Source organism: Anas platyrhynchos, chromosome 1 (genome assembly GCF_047663525.1).
Source record: "Anas platyrhynchos isolate ZD024472 breed Pekin duck chromosome 1, IASCAAS_PekinDuck_T2T, whole genome shotgun sequence".
Classification (NCBI taxonomy): Eukaryota; Metazoa; Chordata; class Aves; order Anseriformes; family Anatidae; genus Anas; species Anas platyrhynchos.
Genome location: NC_092587.1, coordinates 40,413,380 through 40,437,197, shown reverse-complemented (window position 1 = coordinate 40,437,197; position 23,818 = coordinate 40,413,380). Strand labels below are relative to the sequence as shown.

At 48.4% G+C, this 23,818-nt stretch overlaps 1 protein-coding gene across 1 annotated transcript; it reads left to right on the top strand.

Annotated features, from left to right (window-relative positions):
• The first annotated feature begins 15,889 nt into the window (after positions 1-15,889).
• On the top strand, positions 15,890-22,998 carry CSRP2 (cysteine and glycine rich protein 2). The gene is made up of 6 exons (XM_038180306.2): positions 15,890-16,044; positions 19,133-19,251; positions 20,559-20,727; positions 21,619-21,751; positions 22,466-22,559; positions 22,698-22,998. The coding sequence occupies exons 2-6, from the start codon at positions 19,140-19,142 to the stop codon at positions 22,772-22,774; spliced, it is 585 nt and encodes a 194-aa protein (XP_038036234.1). The 5' UTR covers positions 15,890-16,044; positions 19,133-19,139; the 3' UTR covers positions 22,775-22,998.
• Positions 22,999-23,818: the final 820 nt, after the last annotated feature.

The window sequence follows — 23,818 nt, the reverse complement described above, 5'->3', positions numbered from 1 at the left end:
GTGGCACCAGCCTGTTCCTCCCATGGACTCCCATGCTTGAGCAGGGAAAGAAAAATCAGGTCCTGAGGCCACAGTCCGTGTCTGCAAAGCCACCAAGTGGTACTTTGGGAACGTACTTAAGCTTTGTTCAGGCTGATGGGACATGTATGCCCTTAAGTGCGTTTTACTGGGGACTTTACTTCAGCCCTGACTGAATGAAAAATACTTGCTGCATGGCAAACTGCAACAGCCCTGGGCATAGGGAAGAGCAGAGCAGGTTACAATCACCCTGTGCTGGGGAAAGCCTCTCCAGGACATCTTCTGCCAGCAGCCTGGAGAGGAGGGCGGTGAGGAGGGCAGTCCCCAGGACTGCAGGCTGCCATCCTCCCATCCTCCTGAGAAGCGAACAAAATCTGGGTTTCCCAGACTCTTGTCTGCGGCTCTAATTGCAAGGTTATCCTGCACAAAAGCTCCACGAGTTGCCCTCAGGGCAGCTGACAATGGTGTTTCTGTGAGAACAATCCTGCCTGTGTGTGAAGCATGAGCGATGGTGGTGGGCAGGAACATTTTGTTCAGGATCCCGGCTGGGCTCGGGCATCCTCCCCACCCCAAGGGGAAATCTGTGCCAGGGAGGGGGGGGCTCCGGGTCCCCTAAACCTGCACCTCCAGCAAGGGGGAAACCTCCAAATTGGGAACTGAGGGGGCTTTGCAGCCAGGTATAAGCATGCTTCTCCTCTAACTGCCCAACTGCTCTTGCTGGGTTTGACTCCAAGTTTTTTACCTGTAAGCTGTACAAAATGAGCTAAGACACACTGGGGGGAGAAAAGAAAAAAGAAAAAAAAGGAGAAAAAAAAAAAAAAAAAGCTTGAAGCAGTCCAGGTGCTATAGTATTACATAAAAAAAAGTCATACTTGACATCTGGTGAACACCACCAGCAAGGAGAGCTGCTGGTCATAGATGAAACCACAAGTGCTGATGCCGCAATACGCAAGGACAATATTGTACATTATCTGCGAGCGTCCCCCTCCTGCTCACCCCAAATTAAGCCTGCTGGGAAGCCATCCAAGAAAGAGTACACCTAATACTCAGGCCCCTGCTCCCCTGTGACAAAACCCTGTAGAATGGGGCAGATTTAAGAGCAACAGAAAACCTAAAGCAAAGCTAAGAAAACCATTTTAAAGAGCTACGCCGAGTGCCAGAAGGATAAACGAAGACTTTATCTACTCCCAAAATAACAAATTGGTCCAGTGCCATGAGAAGTCTAGCAGCTCTGGAAAGCGTATCACTACGTGCCAACAATAATAGACACCTTCGCTCGAATATGATCCCTTTACAGAAAGTTACCATATATGACTGTTTCAAACAGACCGTAGTACATCAAATGTCTGTTCCTTATTTATATATGGAATTATTTATAAAACAATGAAATCCTAACATTAGAGGAATACACTGCATAATATTTTTCCTTTGTATGTTATTTTAATTTTCCAACATTTCTTCTCTGCAGTATAGCTGAACAAGGGGGAAAAGAACCAAACTATAAAGTCCCATATAAAGTCAAGTGTAAACATGCTGCTAAGACAAACTAACATAAGACTGAAATTTGATATGAGTTATTTGAAAGGTCGTGACAATAAATGCGTACTCTCTAGAGCAGAAGAAGCACTCAGAACTGTGGAAATAACGGCAAGGATGTGCTGCCAGATGAACTGAGTGAGCATCTACTGCAAGAGGAGAAGGACGCGAGCTAAAACAGAGAGTAACTCCAGCAAGAGAACAATTTCATTATGTGCAGAATACATTGACACTGAAAAAATGGGAAGAGCCAGCAGAGACAATGTGCACAGCTTAACAAATGCAGAGGGAAAAGCATGGTGAAGAGCAGAGTGCAGTTCAGAGGTGACGGAGCTGGCTCGCCTGGCCGGCTGCTCTCACATCGGGCCCTGAACTACATAGGCACTCCCCTAGCACGGCTGGTAATACACGTGCTGCCCCAAAATAAAGCCATGTTGTGCTCCCAGACCGTGTGAAAACAAGACATCGGTACCTATGCACGTGTATACATATGTGTATCCATGTGATATTGACTTGGGATTTGCTCTCGGGCAGGGAGGAGGAACACAAGCCAACGAGGACTTTGGGGTGGAGGTAGAGAGAAGACTGCCAGGCAAAGGGGAGAATGAAGGACGAGGCAACATGATGCGTCCTGCATTTTCCATGCAGTGAGAGCAGGAGGAGCTGAGGCAATGACAGCAGAATGAATAGCAGGAAGTGTTTTTATAAGCAAACAAGTAACCCCTAGAAACTACCTCCATACATATTCCTGAAGCAATTAGCTTAGAAAACATCAGGAAAGGATTATGTTTATGCAGGTCTGAACATCGTATGGAGTTACAGTAGCTAAAATAAATACCTCCAAGGACCACTGGCTTTCCTCATTTGAGAAGGATTTTGCTGGGTGGTGCAGACTCCAGCAGCAAGAGCAGCTCACCGAGGTCAGAGAAACCATTAGTGGTCTCTGCTTGCTGGCTGGGTAACCCGTTGTGTCCCTGATAATTAAGCCTTACTTCAAACACCAGGGCCCCGTGGTGTGCTGAGCCCCCAGCAAACATCCCCATGCTGTTGTGGGGTCTCCGTGCTGGAGAGCCAGCCCCACTGAGCCAGCACAGAGGGTGCAGGAACAAACAATTTGATGTCTAGCTGGTCTGCCTCTTACCTCTCAAACCAAGATCTGTACTCCTGGATCACACCAGCACTTTGAAATCTTTTCCTGAAATACTGAATGGGTGAGAGCGACCCGAGCATATGGAGAGAGAAGGCGATTTGTGCGTGAGAGGACTCCCACTGCGTGCCCTTGAATTCAAGTCCTCCGTGAACACAAAGCAGCCACAGGCTGATGGAAACCACCAGCATTCATTACCCTGAACGTGTAATTATCAGCAGCTGTGTCACCCAGTGGTTAAATCGTTGTGTCTTGGCCAATTTCCCTCTTGGTTTTGGTACCAGAGTCCAAGTGCACTGCAGACAGGGGAATTGTCCCATTGCCTTCGCTGAATTTTAGACAAGACCACTAAAAGGACCATCAAACAGTAAAAATTGTATTTTGCCTTACGCCTTGTGCAATTTAACATATATATATGTGTGTATATATATATATATATATATATATGTAAATATATATATACACCCTCTTTGGTTTTGCCTAAAATGACTGCTTTTTAGAAGAGCTAATTGCTACTGATTTCTGTTAACCTTTTTGCTAGGAACATAGGGTTGCACTGAAAATGGGATTTGATTGCATGACAAAACTTACATGGAAATAAATCAAAACAAGTTTTAGTTGTGAATTTCAGGCCTTTGTAATTATTTGTGGGACATTACAAGCTGGTTTTGGAAAAATGCATACAATGCCAAGGAACCTTAAAGAGGCTTGGTTCCCTCGAAACAACCACAAGCTGGAAACAAAGCTCTTTTGTTTCTGATGTAAGCAAACACAAAGGTTGGGTTTTGGAATGTGAAATTAATATGAGGGCTTTTTAATACTGCACCACCTCACGTGCTGAGACCATGCAGTGCTTGTTGCACTTTTGTTCCGCTGCTGTTTCTGCAGGGTTTAGCAAGAGCTGAGCTGAACGTTTTCTGTTTGAAACACTGGTGTCGTGGCCAGCTGCAGAAACAAGGCTGAAGCTGTGATGCAGAGAGACAGACGGCTGTTTGCTAAATGGCCACCACCATAACACTAATGGCAAGTATTTCGTCTTCAGACCACTGCGTTGACCTTTCATTAATGATAGGACTATGCTTGTCACCAGCTGTCATCACGATACAACACCAATTGTAGGTGTTGTAGGTGCTGGTGGTAGGGCACCATCAGCCAGCCCCACCAGAAAACTGCTACCAAAGTCCCTTCTGCTGCTGCTGCTCCCATCCCAAACCCCAACCAAGTCACCCACACTGTTACGTGTGTGCACAGCACGCTGCTAAACTGCACTGCTGAAGGTGAGAACTGGGGGTGTCTCAATTCAAAGTGGAAAGGTGATTCAGGTGATTTATATTGAACTGATGGTGTGTACTCGCACTGAGCTCAAATGTGCAGAACAAATAGTAGAGGACAAACAATAACGTGAGTAACTGAGGATTAAGAATGGCCCACACGTCATTGAGGTGATGTGTGTGTTTCCATATACATACATCTATGTGGCTATATACATTTCTGACTTGAAATTCCGTCTCTGAAAAAACATTTATGAATTATTTTGAGTTAGGGGAAAAAGCTTTTTGATGGTAAGGGGAAAAAAAACAACACCATTAACCTAAAATAAACAAACAAACAAACAAACAAACAAAAACAGTTAATTGTTTATTAAAGAACATCAGACATAAAACATTTATGAACTACCGCAGGCAAAAGAAACCTTTGGACACAATAGGTTTTTCGATCTCATCTAAAAGACCTTCTCCACCGAGACATCGCATGTTGTCTTCCTTGTTAACTCTGTTCCACTTTACCTTGGTACCACTCATCATTTTCCCGTTTACACATTTCCCCTCTTTGCTCTCTTTGTTTCTTTTTCTCAATCCAGGCTTCGTGTTTTCTGTGCTACTCATTGTGTTCTTGCCATCTGCACTCACAAAGCAACCTGAAGAAACTTTAAAAAAAAAAATCAAATCTGTTTAATCCCTACTTTTCAGTCAATAAATCCCAATCATCTCCTCTTCAACTTCTGTTTGTATGACTTCTCCCACTTTAACTTCTAGGTTAAGTGAGCTGTCTTTCTGACCTGCACACATGCTACCTCTTTTTGCACGCAATGCATCTTTTAATTCATTGCATGGGAGAATCTATGTCCCAACTTGGAAATAACCCTGTGAGAGACAATGCCAATTTGCACAGTTTTGAAGTTAATGCAGATAACCACATCATCTACGTTAGAAAACAGAGACCACTGTTGCCCAAAATCTAGAAAGATAAACTGCCTTTGAACATAAAGTGGAATCAATAAGAAGCACAACAACCTTGTTTCATTGCCTTGCTCAGTGAAGTGTAAAAACAAACTGACAGCACAACAAGGAGAAGAGCATAATTGATTTTTAGGTGTATTCCAAAGGTGACATTTGTAATCCAACTAAGGAAAATACTGTAACTCGTTTGGGCTTTTTCCTGACCTAGGAATTTTCCTTTTGCTAAAGCTGGGTTTTCTTTTCCAACTGATAAGAGATCTCTAGAAGTCCGCTAGGCCTTTTCATTGCCTTTTTACACCAGCAAAAGTGATTTGTATTTTATTGGTCCTGCTTCATTTTAAAGAACCATTTGCACACTGTTACAGGATGAGCATCGTATGACCACAGCCATTATAACTCGAATGCAGCATTAAAGATAATTAATAAGCCAGATGTTGAAAGCTGACCATCAGCACCGTACAGCAAAGGCCCTGACACTCTACAGCATCCTAGCACTTCTGTATTTGTGCCAAGAAAAAGGGATGATTGCCAAGACTGCGTGATGTGCAGTAACTAGCCAACATGATCTTCTTAAGCACAGCTTGTTTTCACTCACTATTTGTGGAAGGAGGTCGTAAATTGTTATCCAAAGAAACCACAGAAAAGGGGAATGCTTTACAATGATTTGTTGCTGACGATGCAGCTGTATGATCGGCCAGAGCCAGTACTGCCACTAGAGATGTTTTTTGCACAGTCGATTTTAGATGTGTGCCCTGATTAATGCTCTGGATGGCAAGAGGGACAGGGCATGGCTGAGGACAGGCACAGGGGAGAGAAGCAGGGCCAAGGGACTGGGGGAGCTGCTGCTGGAGCCCCTGTGCATAGTCACCTTTCCCACAGTACAGTTATTGCCTATTTTTCTGGTTCTTAGAATTACAGAACCATCCAGGTTGGAAAAGGCCTTTGAGATCATCAAGTCCAACCCTCAGACTGACGTATGAAGCCTCATCACTAAGCCACATCCCTCAGTGCCACAAATAACGTTCTAATAACGATTTAGTGATAGAGGCCATTAAAATATTCCACCCGGTGATGATAACTGCATTAACTAATAATCAGCATTAGCTGATCTAATTCGTGAGGTATTCTCTCCTACTCAGACAGCACTGATGGGAACAGCTCAGCTTCACCTCTTCCTAAAACACGCGGTGAAAGACAGGCATGAGGCGTTACGGCCTTATCCCGAAACTGTAGCCACAGATCCTGGAAATGGGTGGTGGGGCAGAGGCAGGACTGGGTGGGCTCAAACCCCCAGAAGTGTTGGTGCTGCTGCTGCCTCTCACCGAGCTGGTGCCCGCTGCAGAAAGGCTGATGCTCTTTTTTGTGTAAATGAGAACAGGAGCAACTAGGAGCTACAGACCAGCCATACTCAATACTCATTCCCCTTGAGGCTAAGTAGGTTTGCCAGGTGGCACAACCCATCCCTCAGCCCCACTCCCTGGCAGGCAGGCTGGAGGCAGAAATCACCATCCCACTAGCAAAACGCACCTCTGTGTTTCTCTTACCAGGTCCAGAAGTGACACACAGCAGTACTGGGCTGGAGAAGGGCTCCAGGTCCTCACCATTACCCAGAAAGGGGATGATGAGGAAAGAAATCACCTGGGCTCTTTGTCTACTCCAACCACTGCTCGTTCACGTTCTGGATCGAGCACAGCTGCCCTCTGCTATCCGGGTTACATCTTCCTGGCAAATCCCCCAGCAGCCTGATGGGGCTGGGAAGCTTTCCGAGAGCAGCAAAGTCAGACCGTCCCACCTGGCTATCCCCTCTAATATTAAACACATTTCCCTGCCCTCCTCAAAGTCAGGAACAGCATTATTGGAACAAGCTGTGTTCGTCCTCACATTTTGTCCTGTGCTAATGAAATCCTGTCAGTCAGCGGCGGAGCTTGTACGTTTTGGAGATTAGTGAAGCTCTTGCCTGCAGGTTTTTCCATGGCAAGATGCGAGGGATAATCCAGCCTTGTGAGCGTACTGTGAATAAATCAAGCTTTATTAAAGAAATCAATACTTTCAACCTAAATTATGTCTCCTGCCAGGAAGGTGACATCATTACTGGTGCAGGTACTAGTATTCTGCTGAGCTGGCATCTGGAATAGAGGCCGTGTTTTGCTAGGCCTCTCAGAAACCGCCGTCCAAAACCTCAGGACCCAAACATAATAACTTCAATATTTTGCTGGGTTTTCACAGGGCTGTCGCCTGATAGCATCAATCCCAAGAGCCTATGCCGTGTGTTACATCATTCAATGTATTTGGGATTACATACAGCCCGTGTGCTCCTTTCATCTTTACAGGTTTAGGCCAACCTACAGAAGTCTCACACGAGGCTCAGGCTTTGCGTGTGACTGGGAGCCCTCTGCCCTGTTTCATAAAGATTTCCCCAAAGCGAGAGCTGCACCCCACTCATATTTCCTTAATGAGGAGATGAACAATTCACGAGCATTTATCAGCTCCTACATCCTGAATGACTTTAATTGAAAATGTTTTGGAAGCCCACATCTGAGGGTTGTAAATTAGGACAAGTTTTTTGCAGGCGCATTTCAAGGCAAAAAAGAAATTTGCCTTGCTGTTGTGAGCTGGTGAGCATGCATGGGGCCTGTGTGAGCTAAAACCCAAATTATCTCCCTGGGGGATTGGGACCACACGGGGTCTGCTCTGTGCAAAGCTTTGTTGAGCTGGAGTGAATCTGAGCACCTCTGAGCCAAAACAGAGAACTATAGGGATTTTCTTAGAAGCCCACAACTCGGTTTCCTAAAATCCCATAGCACCCATATTACCTACTGCTGCCTCTGCTTCTGCTCAGAGCCCTTGAAGCAAAGCCCCCAGAGAAGTGGGACCCTCAAGGACAGGTATTCCTCTGCCCCTTGCACCTTCCCCTGCTCTCCAGGACACTTTGGGAGCACACCCGGAGTGAGAGGCTTGCACGCCTCCATCACCCCAACAACTTGGTATTTGCCACGCTTGCTTCTGCCACATGAAAACCAGGCTCAGATCTTTGCATTTGAGAAGAGGACAGACATAGCAAAAGCTGGATAAATTTGAGGACCTGTGCTGAAGCACATACATCTCCCTCATCCATGACTTAGAACAAAGCAGGTTCTTTAAATTAAGAGTTTAAATCTTCTTCACTTCTTAGCTCTAAAATCCTGAAAGCAGAGAACCCCTCAGTATCAGCCCGTGTCTCAGGAATAAAACCGGGACCTCCCCCGATAGCCAGGACTGCCGATAAATGATGGATAGGGGCTTGGCCAGCTCCTCTGCCAGTTCTCTCAGTACCCTTGGGTGGATCCCATCTGGCCCCATTGACTTGCGCACATCCAAGTGCCGTAGCAGGTCGCCAACCAGTTCTTCGTGGATAGTGAGGGCCACATCCTGCTCCCCATCCACTTCCACCAGCTCAGGGTACTGGTATCCAGAGAACAACCGGTATTGCCTCTAAAGACTGAGGCAAAGAAGGCATTAAGCACCTCCGCCTTTTCCTCATCTTTTGTAACAAGGTTTCCACCTGCATCCAGTAAAGGATGGAGATTCTCCTTAATCCTCCATTTTGCGTTGATGTATTTGTAAAAAGATTTTTTGTTGTCTTTAACGGCAGTAGCCAGATTGAGCTCCAGATGAGCTTTGGCCTTTCTGATTTTGTCCCTGCACAGCCTCGTTACCTCCTTATAGTCCTCCTCAGTGGCCCGCCCTTTTTTCCAAAGATTATAAACCCTCTTTTTTCTCCTAAGCTCAAGCTGCAACTCTCTGTTGAGCCAGGCTGGTCTTCTTCCCCACCCGCTCGTCTTTGGGCACATGGGGACAGACCGCTCCTGCGCCATTAGAATTTCCCTCTTGAAGAGCGCCCAGCCTTCCTGGACCCCTCTGCCCTTCAGAACCGCCTCCCAAGGAACTTCACCAACCAGTGTCCTGAGCAGCTCAAAGTCAGCCCTCCAGAAGTCCAATACAGCAGTTTTACTGGTCTCCTTCCTGGCCTCACCAAGAATAGAGAACTCCACCATTTCGTGGTCACTCTGCCCAAGACTGTTCCCGACAATCACATCCTCCACCAGTCCTTCTCTGTTTGTGAAGAGAAGGTCTAGCAGGGCACCACCCCTGGTAGGCTCACTAACCAGCTGTGTCAGGAAGCTATCTTCCAACACTCTCCAGAAACCTCCTAGACTGCTTTCTCTGGGCTGTGTTGTGCTTCCAGGATATGTCAGGGAAGTTCAAGTCCCCCACGAGAACAAGCGCTGAAGATTTCACAACTTCTGTCAGCTGCCTGTAGAACTTCTCATCTGTCTCATCCTGGTTTGGCGGAATATAACAGACCCCGACCAGGACGCTAGCCTTGTTGTCCCTGCCGATCCTAACCCAAAGGGACTCGACCTTGTCATTCTCAGCCTCGAGTTCTACAACATCGAAAGACTCTCTAATATAGAGAGCCACACCAGCACCCCTTCCATGCTGCCTGTCCCTTCTGAAGAGCTTATAGCCAGGCATTGCAGCACTCCAGTCATGAGACTGGTCCCACCATGTCTCCGTAATGGCAACCAAGTCGTAGCCTGCCTGCTGCACGATGGCATCCAGCTCCTCCTGTTTGTTACTCATGCTGCGTGCATTGGTATAGATGCACTTCAGCTGGGCCATTGCCTTATCCCTCGGCCTTGCCATTGTTCCCAATTCAACTACATTTCTTTGAAGGCAGTATGCATACATTGTCACTAGGGATTTACTGCACCTTTTCTGCATTTTGAGTCTCTAGGATATTTCCCAAAATTGCAGAATCACAGACCGGCTGAGGCTGGAGGCCAACCCCTGCTCAAGCAGGACCACCAGAGCTGGTTGCCCATGACCATGCCCAGCCGTCTTTTGAAGACGTCCAAGGACAGAGACTGAGCCATCTCTCCGGACAGCCCCTGCACAGCACCAAAACATTTCCTGATGTTCAGAGGAAACCCCCCCAGGTTTTGCTTTGTGCCTGCTGCCTCTTGACATCTTCTTGCCATCCTCTATAGAGGATGTAACAGTCTGCAATGAATCAAGCAGATGGAAGATAATTTACGGGTTTTGTTCTTGAGTCCCACTCGAGTGTGCAGCACAGGACAGCCACTGGCAAAATCTTTGGTTCACGTAAGAGAAAGAAAGATGCAAGTCTACAGCTCTGACTGAGACATCCTCAGCACTGTCAGGCACTTGCAGACACAGAGTTGGGCACTGGACATCTTTCATACCCAAAGTGTGAAGTATCACCTCCAGACAGCAAACATTTTTCTGCTGCAATTGAGCCTTCAAGCCCACAAATCCCAGCAGCAAGTACCACACAAATCTTTAAAATGTGGCAGTGGGTAGGCAGTACCTGCAGGATTTGATGCTCTTTTAACCTTTGCTGAGCTGCTGATCTTCAAACCGATCTTACAGCAGCTGAATTTCTCTCCCCAGAATTACAAGGGGCTGTTGTTTGTTGTTATGCTTTTATTATACTTTATTTTACTTTATTTTATTTAACCGCTTCTTCTGCTCAGTGGGCACTGGTCCTGGTGATGCCATGGCCATGTCACAGGGGACAGAATGTTGGCGGTGGCCATGTCACAGCGGGAGCCCGTGATGTGGCCAGCCCTGGCGGCTATAAAAGGGCCGCAGCAGGCCAGTCTGGCCACTCTGGCCGAGGAGCAGCCAGATGAGTTTGGGCTGAGAAGGGAGAGGAGAGGCCCTCCATGGCAATGAAGGGCGGCTGCTCCCCTCCAGCTGTTTTTTTTTATTATTATTTATTATTACAGATAGAATCCTGGAAAAGGACAGAGCAAGACCATGGCTACAGCCTTCTTCCAGCACTCCGCTGGAGACGTGTCAACATTATTGAGGAGAGATTCCTGGACTCCATGGACACATGATAAGGAAGGTCAACACCCAGTCCCTTCCCATATTGTGCCACTGGCACTAACCCCACTGATGTCTTGTTGCCCGTACTTGCTTCTCTCCTAGCCTCACCGCTGGACACGGACGCGAGCCCGTGACACGTCAGCATTGTACAGGAGAGATCCTTGGACTCCATGGCCACATGCAAAGGAAGGTCAACACCCAGTCCCTTCCCATATTGTGCCACTGGCACCAACCCCACTGATGTCTTGTTGCCCATACTTGCTTCTCTCCTAGCCTCAGCGCTGGACACGGACACGAGCCCGTGACACGTCAGCATTGTACAGGAGAGATTCCTGGACTGCATGGCCACATGCAAAGGAAGGTCAACACCCAGCCCCTTCCCATATTGTGTGCCGCTGGCACCAGTCCCACTGATGTCACGGCCACATCAAAGTGGAGCTGGTGACATGGTGGGCCCAGGAGACGCCTGGTATTAGACATGGCGGTTCTCTTGTTGCCCGTACTTGCTTCTCTCCTAGCCTCAGCGCTGGACATGGACACGAGCCCATAGCACGTCAGCATTCTACAGGAGAGATCCTTGGACTCCATGGCCACATGCAAAGGAAGGTCAACACCCAGTCCCTTCCCATATTGTGCCGCTGGCACCAACCCCACTGATGTCTTGTTGCCCATACTTGCTTCTCTCCTAGCCTCAGCGCTGGACACGGACACGAGCCCCTGACACGTCAACATTCTAGAGGAGAGATTCCTGGACTCCATGGCCACATTTTAAGGAAGGTCAACACCCAGTCCCTTCCCATATTGTGCCACTGGCACTAACCCCACTGATGTCTTGTTGCCCGTACTTGCTTCTCTCCTAGCCTCACCGCTGGACACGGACGCGAGCCCGTGACACGTCAGCATTGTACAGGAGAGATCCCTGGACTCCATGGCCACATGCAAAGGAAGGTCAACACCCAGTCCCTTCCCATATTGTGCCGCTGGCACCAACCCCACTGATGTCTTGTTGCCCATACTTGCTTCTCTCCTAGCCTCAGCGCTGGACACGGACGCGAGCACGTGACACGTCAGCATTGTACAGGAGAGATTCCTGGACTGCATGGCCACATGCAAAGGAAGGTCAACACCCAGTCCCTTCCCATATTGTGCCACTGGCACCAGCCCCACTGATGTCACGGCCACATCACAGTGGGGCTGGTGACATGGTGGGCCCAGGAGGTGGGTGGCACAACACACAGGGGTTCGCTTGTTAGTGCTTTTGCTTCTCTGCTAGCCTCAGCGCTGGACATGGACACAAGCCCATGATACCACGCTCCTGGCCACCTCTCCTTGACGTACCGCTGGAGACACATCAACATCCTGTGGGACAGTCCTACAGAGGAGCAGATGGTGCCATCAGCTGTGTATGAAAATTCTGCAACACCCCACACTTGCTATACGAACTTGTCTATGTGTAACCTTTTCTTAATAAAAGAACTTTTCTTAATAAAATGTAATTTTGAGAACCACTATGAATTGTGATGAAGTATCTTTTAGCTGTTTCTTGCTGATTTCCTGTGTGCTGTTCTCCCACAAAGACCAATGGAAACTTAATAATACCCATTGTTGAGCCATGAGGCCATATTTACACTTCAATCCCTTGTATGCATAAAATATTGAACTGCTCCTACACATGTCTAGAATTAATTTCTTTGGGAAGAACTCAAAAAGCTAAAACATTCTAGCTTGAAAATAAAATGAAACTGGAAATTAAACCACAAAAGGTATTGTTATCCCTTCACACTTTCACAGAATCACAGTTTCTAGGTTGGAAGAGACCTCAAGATCGAGTCCAACCTCTAACCTAACACTAACAGTCCCCACTAAACCATATCCCTAAGCTCTACATCCAAACGTCTTTTGAAGACTTCCAGGGATGGTGACTCCACCACCTCCCTGGGCAGCCCGTTCCAATGTCTAACAACCCTTTCGGTAAACAAGTTCTTCATAACATCCAACCTAAAACTCCCCTAGCGCAACTTTAGCCCGTTCCCCCTCGTCCTGTCACTAGGCACGTAGGAGAACAGGCCAACAACCAGCTCACTACAGCCTCCTTTAAGGTACCTGTAGAGAGCAATAAGGTCGCCCCTGAGCCTCCCTTTCTCCAGGCTGAACAAGCCCAGCTCCTTCAGCCGCTCCTCGTAGGACTTGTTCTCCAGGCCCCTCACCAGCTTCGTCGCCCTTCTCTGGACTCGCTCAAGCACCTCCATGTCCTTCTTGTAGCGAGGGGCCCAAAAGAGACTTCACTGATACGAAGCCTCACTGATATGAAGGTGTGGGTCAAGAAAGATGAAACTATAAATTTTATAAAATTAAGCTAGCTTGGATCATGTTGTTTACTGGACATCCAAATTGCTCTTTCTTATAGCCTCTAGGCAAATGAGGATGTTGTAATTAACTTTTCCTAGAAGTTAAAATTCCTAGAAGTAAAATAATTTTCAAATATGAGCAATGATAAAGAAATCAATGAGCCTTGAAAACATAGCCTGCTCATATTGGATGTCTCTGACATCCCTGTTTTGGATTTAAACAGCTGATTCAAAATCTCAGCTCTAATAAACCCTAGAATTGTCTGCTGTATCTTTATTAATTTGTGGACACTTCACTGATTTATCATTGTTCTATTTACAACAGAATAAATGTATAGCATTATTGTGATGCACGAATATTTAGCTATAGCAATTAGCTAAATAGGCATATCCTTCTAGAACAGGGCAAATATGGGTAACTGAGCAAGAATCAGTTTTTCACTTGCTGATGTTGCATAGAGCTCATTTAAAAAGACCTTTTACCATGGGCAAGTGTGGGTTTAGCAGTGAGAAATTAGCCAAGGTACAACAGAACACCTGGAGAACTGTCTGACCTCGAAGGTTAGTAAATGATAACCTCTGACACTAGCTTTAAAACAATCTCTTGTAACAGGAAAATTAGTTAAATTATGCTCTGTCAAGAGCATACTTAAGAGAGCTCTATCAGTAATGCCAGTATTTTGATAAAAATACATCTGGCAAACACTGTATCATAATATGACCAACCCCCCTGCAAAGTAAAGTCCCAACCATCTAGAAAAATGTACATAAAGTGACAGCAAGGATTACCAGGGCAGTGAGCAGACTGATTGAGCTGTAAGCAGACATGTGGGACCATACTTACAAGATCAAACAAGGATAAGATAATCCCAGGTGAGTGGAAGGTATTTAGTGGATGTAAAAGGCCCGAGGCTGATATGTGACAAGTGGAGAAAATAGGTCAGAAAGCCTGGTTATTTACGCAGTCCCCAAAACCCGCAGAACAACTTTTACGTAAGATTACAGAATAGCTAAAACCAGAGAGCTTTGTTTTGAGGTGAAAGCAGTGGACAAACATGCTTCAGGTCAGTTTTACAAGGGAAGGGAGGACTGGTTTTGTGCAGGTGGCCACGGAAGCACAAGAAAGCAGAAGCATGTGTCCCTGCTCACAGGCTGACTCTGGAGCTGGCCAACCTATAGAGGAAACGAGAGGTGGTTGTTGAGAACCTAAATGCTGCTTCTCAGAACAAACTGACCTGTTTGTGACCTGCTGAGCTCAAAACTGCACGAGTCAGAAAAACGCTGGCAGGGAGCAGGAGAGGGGCACCTGGCGGGGAGGTCAGATGGGAGCTCCTCTGCAAGGCAGCGAGGGGAGTCAACATTTGGGATTTGGGGTTGGAAAGAGGAGCTTACAGTGGGTGTTAGGAAGACGGGGCAGAATGGGATTGTGTCAGGAGGGTGGTGAGGAGGGAGATGGGGCCGGGAGGCTGCTGGGGTCACTGGGTAAGGGAGTGTGCAGGACAGCCAGGGGTGCAGGAGGGTCAGATGCAGGCTTCGTCTTTAAATTGTTCCAGACTGTGTCCTCAGGGAAGGCAGGGACAGAGACAGAGAAGAGACCTGCTGAGGAGATACAATATGTGTGTGTATGGAGTTATACCTACATTCATATTTATAAAATATGCACATATAAATAAGAATGTATTTATATATATTTATGCATATTTGAATATATTTACAGATCCTATTATAGAAATATTAATCGATAAAAATAAACGATGTGGTGAAAGTTTTCCCTCTCATTTCTGCTTTCCTTCATTCCAAGCCATGATTCCTGAGGGCTGCAGTAATGTATTCCTTAACGTTGTTCCTACAGTAATGGACTTACTAACATATTTGTGTCAGTCCTTGGTACTTACTCTGATTCTTACAGACTGATTAAATATTGGGCATGAGAAAAATAATTCTTGCATGTCAGACTGTCTTCTAACTCCCTTGGCAGTGCTGAAGAAAGTTTTATTTTGTACCAGCAGGGCCCCTTAATCGCAGTGAGCATTTCCTTGCTTTGCATACGTTCACATCTCAACAGGACTGCAGCGCTGCTTTCTTCCCTTCAGGATCCTCGCTGTTTATTTTCTTTACAGTCTTCAGGAAACATTATCGGGAGGGAAAATCTCAGCGCGTTGGAGGCTACCTGAGGAGACGTGGTAAATAACCCGGCCTCGTTACACGCAGTCCCAGCAGGGCTGGGAGCGGGACAGGTTGGGCAAGAGAGCACAGGTACCTGGTGCAGTGCACACAGGCAGCCTGCTCTGACTCACACCCTCTTGTTTCCTGAACTGGAGGGCTCCTCTCCCTTAACCTCACCTCCAAGCCGAGCACCAACCATGGCCAACACTTTGGGGTGTTTCTGCTTGCACCCCGAGCCTCTGCGCCTGGCTGGCAGCCACCCCGGGGGCTGGTGCTCAGCTCGGGTTTGGAGCCGAGCTGCGGGGCCAGGACCCGGGCAGGACCCGGGCAGGACCCCCGCACCCTCCCCACCCGCGCCCCTCATAGCACCGAGCCCACTTTTGGCCCCAGCAGCCCGGCCGCGGGCTCTGCGGGCTGTCGGAGGGACGCAGCCTGCCCGTTTGGGGTTAAAACCCCCTAAAACGAAGCAGGACGGGTTAAAGCGCAGCCTGACCCCCCCTCCACAGCCCGCGGGGGGACACCTCGGGCCCCCCTCGCCCCGTCCCGTCCCATCGGGTCCCCCCGCAGACGGGGCGGCCCCGGGGGGGGCAGCGGGGCCGGGGCCGGGGCCGGGCCGGGCGGGGGAGGCTCCGCCCCGGCGCTTTAAGCGGCTGCGGGGCCGCGCCGGGCCGAGAGGAGCCGAGCTCAGCCCGTGGTGAGTGGGGGCCAGGGGGAGCGGGGTCCTGGGGGGTGACACCGGGACGGGGGGGCCTCGGAGCAGCAGCTACCCCCTCCCCTCCCATCCCACCCCATCCCATCCCAACCCATCCCTGGAGTTCTTTTGGGGCGCCCATTGGGGTCTGCCCGGCCGGCGATGGGGCTGGGGGATGCTTGCCCAGCTGTGCGGAGAGGCATGGGGTGAGCTGAGGGAGGGAGCCCTTCATTTTTCCCTCTTCTGCTTTGGCTGCTGAGGAGTCCCCTGGCAGCGCGTAGCCCGGCCCTATAGGTTTAAGGGTTCCCTTGGTGTTGGTTATGGTGGGTAGCCCTGTGCTGGGTGGCCGTGGGTGAGCAGTGGGGCTGGGGCTGGGGAGAGCAGCGTGGGGCTGCCCGATGCCTGTCAGCACTCAGCTTGTCCCATGGATCACGTCTGGGTCCCCGAACGGGTCACTGCAAAAGCTATTTTGTATAGTTTAAGGATAACGGGATAAGCTTGACATTCCTCACTGTCTGTCCTGTGTCTGCTTTGGGTATCTTCTGTTGAAACCCCATTAACAAATGTGTCGGAAAGGATTTTGCCACTGCCCTGGCTTGTAACTGGCCTTTTGGAGAGCGCTAGCTGAGGAACGTAGCCTCCCCTCGGCCAGGCACGAGCTTAGCAGAAGCCAGGGTGCTCTTATCAGGGGGCAGGAGCTGCCAACAAACCTGCAATTAAAAGTCAGAATTGTTGGTGCTGCTGGTGAGATCATCTGGATGCTTAATTACTGCGCTGGAGCTCCCCGGAGGCTTGCCTGAACTGGCCAAAAAACCTCCCGGGGGTGGAGAAGGCTTCGTGCGGGCGCTGGGGTTGGGAGCTGCTGCCCGCGGAGCTCCTGGAGGAGAACCCCATTCTCCTGGGGCCTGCACACCGTCCTGCGCGCCCCCACACCATCAGCCCTTCCTCCCCTGGTGCCTCCCAGGCACCGCCGCCTCGGGGTAGCCCTCGCTGCCGGGTAATTGAAGAAATATTGCCATGCTTCCCACGCGAGCTGTCATGGGAACGTCGCGGGGAGGATAAATGGAAATCTCTTCTGTGGAAGAGAGCGAGGTCACCTTGAAGCTCTGACTTCAGCTCCTTTTTTTTTTTTTGCTTTTCATTTAATGAATTCCCAGAGCCCTTATCAGGGTATTGGAGTCAGCTAATGGTTGCCAGATCCTCTAATACTTCGTCTCCCTAAGGAAGGAGGGGTGGAGCTGCACCCCGTATTGGCCAATACTGCATGGGAAATCTGGGGCGAAGCTGGAAACCAGATCCAGGTCTTCAGGTCTAGTGTGTGTGGAAACTAGACAACTGTTTGCTAATAAAGCGATTAAAATAATTTAAGCTGAAGTGAATGCAAAAAAGGATGTGAGCATGGGAAGGTGAAAGGAAAATAGAGAGGAGGTAGTTCTCGTACCAAATACCTACCACTTACGCTTTGGAAAGTGTACAAAATGGAAAGGAATCTCTTCTCTCTTTTTTTTTTTTTTTTCCAGTTAACACATTCCTTTTCCGAAGCTTTGTGCAGCCTATATTCCCGTTAACTAAGGACGCTGTATGCCATGATTGATGTCAGCTGCTGTGCGGTAGCACAGCCAAACACTTGAATAAAAGAAATGGAATCTTAATTTTTTAGACTCTATGGTTGTGCCAAGAATGACAGAGACAAACTGGTGAACGTCATAAAACTAATTTTATGAGCTCGGTCAGAGTATTAGTGCTAAACCATGAGCAGTAATGTTGTTAATCCCGTGGAAGCATTAAACAAAGGAATATCTCAGTAATTAGTGTCGGTGCTGTAAATGGCACCGCTCAGCCACTCCGAGGAAGTTTCTTAAGCCTTTGTGTAGGAATGTACCAAAGATGCCCTAATTCGCGTTAATAACTAATCTTATTTTCCCACATGCCATGAGTGGCTGCTTGCCTGGCTGGGACAAAGGTCTGCCAGCCGTGGCTTGGCAGCGTGTCTCCCTGGGGACCCGTGCAGCCCCTGCTGCACGCCCCGGACCACTGAGCTGGCACTCGGGCTGCGTGGGCTGGAGGCACTCGTGCAGCATGGGTGAGGTGGGTGGCTTCGTTTGGGTTTGGCAAAGTCACCTCAGAAAGGTGTACCCCAAACAAAAGTGCCCTGAGGCAGAAAGTTCATAGCCCTCAGTGGTGGCAGGAGGAGGAAAACCCCATGCAAGCCAAAGGTAGTGCTTTAGCCCAGGCCAGCTAACGGGACCCTCTGGGGAGCAGGGGGAGCTGCAGGCCAAGCTGGGTGGGATTCGGTGGGGGTGACAGCGTGAGGACAGGGCAGCAGGGCAGGGGCAGGGGCAGGTTGAGCTGGGACAGCTGCTGCTTCTGGCTTTGGGTAGGCGACTGCTGCTAGGGCTGTAGCTGGATATGATCGCTAGTGATAGCCATCCCTCCATGCCAGCCTCTCAGGGCCTGCTGCAAATCATGCATGAGAGAGAGCTCCTCTTCCTCTTAGGGCAGCTGCAGTCCCTGAGCAGTTGGGTTTGGTGCCTGTAGCTGTCTGGTTAAGATGCAGTTTGTGTAACAGTGGTGGGGGCGCTGGGAAATAATCCCCCTTAAACAGCCTTGAAGTGCAGGCGTGATCCCAAGGGAGCTCTGAATGCCCCCACAGCCCTAATAAATGGCTCTCCAGCAAGCTGAACTTTGGCTTGTGCTGCATCCCGAATGTTGGGCCCTGCAGGGAAACAAAATGCCGTTGTTGGCACAATTGGTTTGCTTCCACCAGCTGAGAGGCCCAGCGCTAATGAAGCATAGAAACTGAAATTACATCCATCTGGGGGGGCGTCCGCTCAAGGTACAGTAAAGCCCTTGTGCATGAAAGCCTAATTTGTGCATATCCAGTTTATGTAACGTTGAAACTCCTGAGCAGGCACTGGAGGATGTGCCTCATGGATTCATCTCTGTTTTCCTTGCTTGGAGCACCAAGCTCGGCAGATTTCGTTGTCAGTACCCAAAACCCTAACCCTCGGGGAGCCAGGGCCCCGAAGGACGCGGCAATCAGCACAGCTAACGAGCTTCTCCTTCTCCCCCGCCACCCCGCGGCCTGCAGCACCGCCATGCCCAACTGGGGAGGAGGCAACAAGTGCGGCGCCTGCGGCCGGACCGTGTACCACGCCGAGGAGGTGCAGTGCGACGGCAGGAGCTTCCACCGCTGCTGCTTCCTCTGCAGTAAGTACTGCCCCCGGCCCGGCCTGCCACCCCAAAACCACCCGGCCTAGCTTGGGGTTGTGGCAGCGGCCACGCTGTTGGTTGGGGGTCAAGTTATTTACTTTGAACACTTTGTAAACCAGCAGCCTGCCTGACCGAGTCAGGGAATTTTACCTCATTGCAGCCATGAGGTATTGTTCTGTCTTGCTGGCATTTAATTCCTGCAGACTGAGCTGGGATTTTGCCTTCTCTACAAGCCACACTTGCAGCTCTCGGTCTGGTTTGCCATGAATCTGCAGCACAATGTCAGCGCGCCGTGCTGGCACGGGAGCCCCGGCGCACCTACACTCCTTTTCCTTAGCTCTACAGCAGTCACAAAAATTAGATGTCTCAGCTGCCTCATTTTCAGCCTTTTATGGGAGTTTCTATTAAAAGAAACCTGGAACTTGTAGGCAAACAATGGCTCTAGTGTGTTTGACTGCGTGTTTGCTTTTGCTTCGTGCATAGTTCTGCTGGGGTTAAAGTCTGTACGCTTTAACAAACATGCACGAGTTGATTTACTTATTGGATATTTGTGTCTTATAAAAAGAGCCTTGGAGCTAATGAATGCCATAAGCAAAGGTCGCTGTGTATTTTGAAGACCCTAAATTCTTTTTGAACACAAAATTCTTAGGGCTCTCTCTCTTTTTTCCTCCCCCCCCATCCAAATTCTTTATCACTGCACAGTGCTGCTGCAGACTGGGAGAACATGTTAGTGTGGTTACAAAGGCAGGTTTAAGAAGAAGCAGGAAATAGTTTTGCCTTCAGCTGTAACCTTGGGCAGGGTGCTTACATTGTGCTGAAGGACGATTTATGAATGCCAGAAAAGCGAGGCCCCTCTGGTGACAGCTGTGAAACAGCACCAACTGTGCCCCAAACCAGAACCAGGCAGGGGGGAAGCCTTCAGGTTTTCCTTCCCTGGCCAAAAGGGCAGGACAGGGACTCTTCTGCACTGCTTTGCTCTCTACTATACGGCATCTGTCAAGGGAAACCGCTGACGGCACTATCTGGGTTTCTGAGCGGTCTCATTCATCAAACCACGGCAAGCTTCCAGACTTCAAATGTCATGGCTGTGGAAAGGTGGGAGGGAAGAGAGCCCTTTATAGGGCTAAGCATAATTCACTAATTCAAAAGACAACCTGCCCCCTCTCATCTCCAGCTGTCCCACAGCCTAATAGGAAGACTTGTGGACAAGGAAAGCCATACCACTGCTTCTCCCTTCACTGCTGGCTTACTACGTGTGCTGCTGGAAATTGTCCCTTAAGGCTGTTTAACTTTTTTCCCTCTAGTGGTCTGCCGGAAAAACTTGGACAGCACAACCGTAGCGATTCATGATGCTGAAGTTTACTGCAAGTCTTGCTATGGGAAAAAGTATGGCCCGAAAGGTTACGGATATGGGCAAGGGGCAGGCACACTGAACATGGACAGGGGAGAGAGACTAGGTATCAAGCCTGAGAGGTGAGTTAACCGGGCTGGGATGTGCCTCACCTTTGTCCTCCAGCACTGTTCTCACAGGAGGCTTTCAGGGTGGATTTTTGTCTAATCCTTGTCACTTGGAGAGGAACACTGCAAAAGATAGAACTGAATACAGTCTAACCGAATGCGAGGCATTTAGCTGACAGTGCACAAACCTTCCACGATGCCCCTGAGTAGGCACTGTAAGAGCAGGGGTCAGCACGGGTAAGGACACAAGAAGCAAGCCATATGGATTAGGATGTGGTGGGGTTGCTGCCCTGATGATGGTTCTGATGAGCCGTCAGCAGGTCGGCACCCTGGTGGGTCTCGGGGTGCTCTCCTGTGCAAGCTACAAATGCAGCTGCTCAGCAGGTTTGTGCAGGGAAGGATTTAGGGAGCACCAAATCTGGGGCTACAAGAATGAAATTTTAATTGGTAAATGAAGAAGCATTTGTGCTTAATTACAGCCAAAACCAAGTGGCTTATTAAAGAGTAAACAGTCCTAATCTGATTAAGTTCTTGCTGCAAAGCAAAGCACGTGAAAAGCACCTGAGGTACGCCTCGCCACTTGCCTCATGCAATTTGTTACTTGACTTTTATATGATGCCTGCTCTCCAGCCAGAGCAAATCTAGAAATGATACATAGCTCAATCCATTAGGTTCACTGACCAGCTCAGGTTCCAGACATGACCAAATGACAGGAATTTAACAATCACCTTGGAATACAGGTCTCGGAATTCATCATGTCTCTAGAAGTGACGTGGTAACAACCTCTCAAATTTTGGAAAAGTACTGTATTCTGTACTGTGTGTTAGATGCTGCACTGCTAGCATTGTCAGGAAGAGCAAGAGCTCTTTTACTAAGAAAAGAAAACAAATGTTCTCTTTCTATCAGCACGCCCTCTCCCCACCGACCCACAACAAATCCAAATACTTCAAAATTCGCTCAGAAGTTTGGAGGCGCAGAGAAATGTTCCAGGTGTGGGGATTCTGTGTATGCGGCAGAGAAAGTAATAGGTGCTGGAAAGGTAAGGGAATGCGATTCTTTTTAATCTCTTAAATGGACTTTAAAGTGATTGAGGAGTATTATGAAGGCTTCTTTGTGTGTGTTATCTAGAAGGTAGTGAAGAACCAACTGTGCGGCAGTCACCCTAAAATTTCATTTTTCAAAACTGGAAATGGTCAAAGTAATCTAGTCTTCATTTTTGTTTCTATTTTTTATTTTGTTATTTTTTTAAAGAGCACCTGAAATGGAAATTCTGGGTAACAAGGTCTTGCCCTGGATTTCAGAGATGAAGCTTCAATACCTTCTCATGCCAGAGGCTTGAACCAAAGTTCAGGAGCCCTCTCCCTCCAGAAAAGAGAATGATCCTTTTGTGCGCAGCTCATGAAGGGCTGAATGTTTCAGCAGAAAGGGCATATTCTCTGCAAGCACCACATAAAGCTGTGTGTCAGTCTGCCAGCTGTCTGACTGATAGCCAAGATCAGAATTGATTAGGGCAAGCCCAGGCCTTCCAAAATGCTTCCCTGAGCAGTAAGCTGTGTGGAATCCAGGGCTTTGTGCCACCCAAAAATGCAGACACTCTTAATCGGTGACTAGTGCACTCCAAGTGGTTTTCATTGCACCAACATATGTAAACAATACTGATACAAGCATGTCTAATTAATAGCTTTTATTTTATTTATTTATTTCAAATTCAGGCATCCTGTGTGTTTAAGCTTTTTTTTTTTTCCTCTCCTAGCCATGGCACAAAAACTGCTTCCGATGTGCCAAGTGTGGGAAAAGCCTAGAATCTACGACCCTAACTGAAAAAGAGGGAGAAATCTACTGTAAAGGTGAGAAAAAAAAAAAAAAAAAAAAAAGACTATTTGTTAATGGTTCAAGGTGGTGTGTTACAAGGGCAGAGGCTGAATTTATTCCTGTTTCAAGAGACTTTCAGATGCCTCAGCCCCTACCACACCTCTCTCTTGCAGGCTGTTACGCAAAGAACTTCGGCCCCAAAGGATTTGGCTACGGGCAGGGAGCAGGTGCCCTCGTTCATGCCCAGTGAGGGGGCACAGCACGCAACCTGTACGGCTCTGCTCAGATTCTGCTGCAAGAAAAGAGTTTCCAAAATGTTACTAACTACTGTGAAACCGATAGTAGTTTACTGTAGTGCTTGGGCCACACTTCTAGTTACCTTTATAAGCACTGCTTTTTTCCTTGCTTTATGTACCACACTTTAACACTTCTAATACTGTGTATCGATTCAATAAAGCTTTGCTTGTTGACATACCCTGAAGCCAAGTGCCACCTGCTTTGCCAACAATGAACAAGTAATTAAAGAGACTGTTATTGGGGTGCTCTGGCGAGCAGGGGTGAAGATACAGTGGCATGGACTTGGTGCAGATCTTCACTGAGAGCCCAGCAGGACTGGAAGGTGAGAGGTGCAGCAGTGGCCATGGCCTTCAGCAGTGACTACCACACCATCACACGTGTGGAAAGTGGCTAGCCACCTGCTGCACAGAAGAGGTGGGTTTTACATAGCTGTGTGCATAAATGAGCAGCTGTCCCGGACATAGATCCCCTAGGGAGGGGACATAGCCTCACCAGAATTTTCTGTGGCATTGCATCTGCTTTGCTATTGAGGTTTTATTATGCACAGGACTTGCTTTTTGGACAGGAGTACCGTACCAATACAGCTGCAGATTAATAACATCCCTACTTACAGTTGACCAAGCTCCCAACTAACATGTCAAATGCAATCTTAAGAGAAGCTTTTGGCCTTTTTCCAGTAGCGTTATACCCCTTGGTTTCCTAAAACCGTGGAGGATTGCAACCATCCGAGGACTGCACCTGCCAGAGGCAGCTGTAGTGCCACAGGAGAGCAGAACCAAATCCTGCCTCCAAATGTTCTGGTAGATAACGGGACACGGAGTTGAGTTGACTAGGCAAGGAGCACTAGCAATTAGACACATCGATGCAAGGGTAAGCACAGACTTACTACATGTCATCACGGCCATTGTGTGAAGGCTGCAACAGGCAGGCCCTCGAACCTGCTAACCTAAGTGTTCATTAGCAGCAGTTTGCTAAGGTTTGGAGAAAAGTGCTTGTG

Bases quoted from the DNA above. Each gene is read 5' to 3' on its own strand.
- CSRP2 (XM_038180306.2), top strand. From the start codon at position 19,140: ATGCCCAACTGGGGAGGAGGCAACAAGTGCGGCGCCTGCGGCCGGACC. The intron at 19,252-20,558 runs GTAAGTACTGCC...TTTTCCCTCTAG, and splicing joins CCGCTGCTGCTTCCTCTGCA to TGGTCTGCCGGAAAAACTTG. The intron at 22,560-22,697 runs GTGAGAAAAAAA...TCTCTCTTGCAG, and splicing joins GGGAGAAATCTACTGTAAAG to GCTGTTACGCAAAGAACTTC.